Here is a 3,779-nt window from a genome sequence, read left to right on the forward strand (position 1 = left end):
CATCCAGCTGAAGAATGCGAAAAGGGATTTTTTAACATTCTATTAACCTTGTTCCATTCCCCTCGACACAATTCGCCATCATCAGCAGATCCCAAACATCAACGCCGCCACAAAAGGCTAAAGCCCGCACACTCAATCTCATGATCTCGCCTGACCCTAAACTAACCTCCGCACCCCAAAGTGTGGAGAAAGCTGGGGCACCAGATCTCTGGGAAGCGATCAATCAAAGAGCAAATCCCAAAGTCCGGGGGCTATCAGGTGGTCCTCCCAAGCGCCCTGCTAACGTCTGTAACATATGAGCAACTACATAAGCCAAGGCACATGTGGGTGTAAATCCTTGTCCACCCTGCCAAAGAGCAAACAATATCTGCATTGTATGAAAGCGTATCGTCCGGTCACTCCTCATTTTCCACCTGCCGCCAACTCAGCAACCAGTTGAGCTGCCAGTTTTCGGCCCCCATATTCGTGTCCCTTGAATGCAATAGCCTTGGCATTCTGACGCATCGTCACGCTCGTGTTGCCGCTCAACGCCTCCAGGAAGGTCTCGGTCAAGGCCGCAGCCTCCCAGCCCGGCGCCGTCTTCTTGTTGGGCCAAATGCCGACGCCAAAATATTCTGCCGTTTGTGCGTAATTGTAACGGTCCGCCCATAGCGGGAGCACGACGCTCGGGATTCCGGCTCTGTCCGGTGTTGGATCCGTGTTAGTGGAAATTGACAATTGTTTGCTAGGCAACATTTGAGAAGTTTGATAGTAGGGCTAGGGGGGAGGAAGTCAACGGTGAAATGGACAATGAAAGCACAAGGGATGGAAGCATCAAACATCAAACAATGAAGCAACTCACAGAACCGTCTCATAGAAGCAGTTGGCTCCTCCGTGATGCACCGACACCGCGATATCCCCAGTGTTGTACAAAGACGTCGGATCAACATCCAGCCACGTCTCCAGCCGCAGCCGGCCCTCATCAACATACTTCTTCGCCCCCCCCCCCCCCCCAAGAAGCCATCGCCATACTTACTCTCCCTACGTAGTTTCCACGAGATTCACACATCCGTGGCATCCAGCACGGCGGCAATCGCTTCAGCCATGACGACAGCCCTCGGCTCCTCATATCGGAACGCGCTGCCCAGGTTCACGAGGATCGTCGGCGCCTGCTTGATCCAGCCCGTCAGCTCAGCGCTCTGCGTCTCAGCTGGCGCCGCATCGAGCACTAGAGGACCAACTATGTGAAAGTTATCCGGGATATACTCGAGGGGGTAGCCCGCTTCGGGGTAGCTCATGGCGATCCACGGAATATCCTTTTGATACATTTGAAAGAGGTTGACAGCTTTCGGGATTCCCTACGCCTGGAGCGAGGAGCGCTTGTTCTTTATGGTTGAAGACATGAGGTAGTTGATGATGAAGTACAGTTGCTGATACATGTTGGACGGGATGTCTTTCCAGGGGACAGGGAAAGGAAGACCCGAAGCAATCCTGGTCCCAAAATCAGCTGTTTCCCTCATACAATCTCTAGTTACCGGTACGAATACACTCACCCAGGATATCTCCGAAAGTGCGCTCCTCGGGGCTGTACGGGGCTCAAGAGGTCTGCCAACGCATTCGGAGTGATGTAAGCGCGCGTGCGATTGAGATTCACAGTAGCATCGATACTTGGTCGGAGCAACGAATCGAGGATCACGACAACAGGATCAACCTTTTGGATAATATCCACAGTCTGTTGATACAGGCTCAGATGTGCCTCGTCTGACCATGCCGTCATGAAGAATGGGATCATCTTTGCAAACGCCTTCAGCCCAGGCAGTCCCGGCGGTGTCACAATCTCCAGCAAGCCGCCCGCCGCCTTGATCTCGTCCACGATGCTCGGGCCGTCGAATTGGTGCCAGTGTGTCTTTGCATCTGGATTGAATGCTCTGGCATTCTTCGAGATGCGCTCAATGTCCGATGCCATGCCGGAGAAGGAAGCATAGTGCACCTCACCCAACGGATGGTTCTCTACCAGTGCCGAGACTGTGGCCAGATGTGCGTTACACAGCCCGTGATGGCTGTCGGCGAGGATAAGAACCGTGTTGTTGCGGCCACTGACAAACGCTTGGTCTTCTTGAGCAGTCTGTCCGGCAACAAAGACACCAACGAGTGCGGCGAGGATGGCGAAGACAACCACTGCTCGCCGAAACATGTTTGCAAATATCAAAGCTGAAAACAAATCAAACAATAGCAGAAATGCGTCAACGCGCGCTCAGTCGTAGAGATTGTGGGAGAGCAGTGTGCCCACAGTTATACTCTCTTCTCCTCTTAATATACTGATCGATTCACAACAAACACACAACTAGACACAGCATCTACTCAAACACGAATCCTGATGCCCCTGATTTCGGACGCCACTCAGCTCCAATTGCACCATGATTCGAAGGAAGCGGGGTTTCATCCATTGATGTCTCACAATTCCTGCTGCGTTCCTCCTCATCTTCCAAGTGTCACTTCAAAAGCGAGTACGATGAACCAACCTCTGCCTTGACCGCAACCGCAACCGCAAGACAACGAGCCAAAAACGCGGCCACTTCATAGCAATAAGGCAACAATCTTCGATCCGGTCCACTTCAATCGCAGTATTTTCTCGCTCTTCATCCTCTGAACACGCACTTGCATGCGCTTCCACTGTACGAACACGCAGCCCGTCAAACTACTACTCGTACAGTAGCAGCAAAATAGCATCAATCTACCGAGTACATATACGCGTTTTTTGTGCGGACGGTGACCTTTTCGAGTCAGCATACGCGTATTTCCGGCCATGTTGGCAAGTTTGATAGGTCATCTCATGCATATGTTCAGACAAGCTGGCTCCAAAAGCTGTTGGCTATTACGAGCATACGCTGCAATTCGTACGCGTCGGAAGCTGATTTGTTAGAGATTGCGGTTTGCGAGGTTCAGCTGCCGGCTATCGGCAAGTTTCCCGTTTGTCGAGGGCTCAAGCTTTTCTCAACCTTGGTTGATACCTGAAGACCCCACGAGTTTGCCGTGCCCACATATCGTCTCCCGGCAATGCCCGCTCGGATCCGTACTCCCTGCATGTGTTGAAGCCGTGAAAGTCTTTGTGGTACCGTACCATCTAGGGATTCATCGTGTTTATCTAGTGGAGCACCGGCACCTCGTTTTAAATTACACGTCTATGTGTATCCTCGGCATAATCTCCCTACGGGGCCCAGATACTATCTGATTTTCCAAGCCGGAGCGAGTGCCGGTCCTTACCTGACTTCACCAGTCTCCATCAAGCTAACACATGGTGACGCACATTGTTGCTCGGCTTAAGCTTGTGGGTTGTATTATGCTGGTAACACTGACAACGGTGAGTGTGTTTCCATCAATACTGGGCAAGTGTTTCTAAAATGACAAAATTAGACAGGTTTTCTAAATTAGTGCCCACAAACAAATTACTCGCCAAAACGCCAACAGAGTCATGAATTCGGATGCTATCCAGGGTAGGCCGGATAGTGCTCGAACCGTCGACGACCAGCCTCGCACTATTTACAACTACCGACTACGAGGCGTGAGAAGAAGAAAACAAAGGGGGACAACACTGTAGTCGAAATAAAGCTAGAATAGTCAATACCTGTATCTCGCATTTTCTCGTCTCCGTTACCCGAGACTACATGTACACATGCGCTTTGTTGTTAACCGGCATGTTGAACTGAACAGCCTAAAGCCGGACCTCATTGCCTACATCTATGGATATTTTGTGACGGGTTTAGAAAGCACGTAGACACGCTACCCTATATATCCTATTT

At 51.1% G+C, this 3,779-nt stretch overlaps 2 protein-coding genes across 2 annotated transcripts; both read right to left on the reverse strand.

Annotated features, from left to right (window-relative positions):
* Positions 1-402: 402 nt before the first annotated feature.
* On the reverse strand, positions 403-1,307 carry Triagg1_6854 (uncharacterized protein; the record flags this gene model as incomplete). Its single annotated transcript, XM_062901524.1, has 2 exons — positions 403-679; positions 1,045-1,307. 2 exons carry the CDS (start codon positions 1,305-1,307, stop codon positions 403-405), a joined length of 540 nt encoding a protein of 179 aa, XP_062754182.1.
* A 30-nt stretch (positions 1,308-1,337) lies between these two features.
* Triagg1_6855 (uncharacterized protein) lies at positions 1,338-2,173 on the reverse strand (the record flags this gene model as incomplete). The annotated part of the gene is made up of 2 exons (XM_062901525.1): positions 1,338-1,470; positions 1,533-2,173. 2 exons carry the CDS (start codon positions 2,171-2,173, stop codon positions 1,338-1,340), a joined length of 774 nt encoding a protein of 257 aa, XP_062754183.1.
* Positions 2,174-3,779: the final 1,606 nt, after the last annotated feature.

This window comes from Trichoderma aggressivum, assembly GCF_033847375.1.
Source record: "Trichoderma aggressivum f. europaeum strain CBS 100526 chromosome Unknown scaffold_028, whole genome shotgun sequence".
NCBI lineage: Eukaryota > Fungi > Ascomycota > Sordariomycetes > Hypocreales > Hypocreaceae > Trichoderma > Trichoderma aggressivum.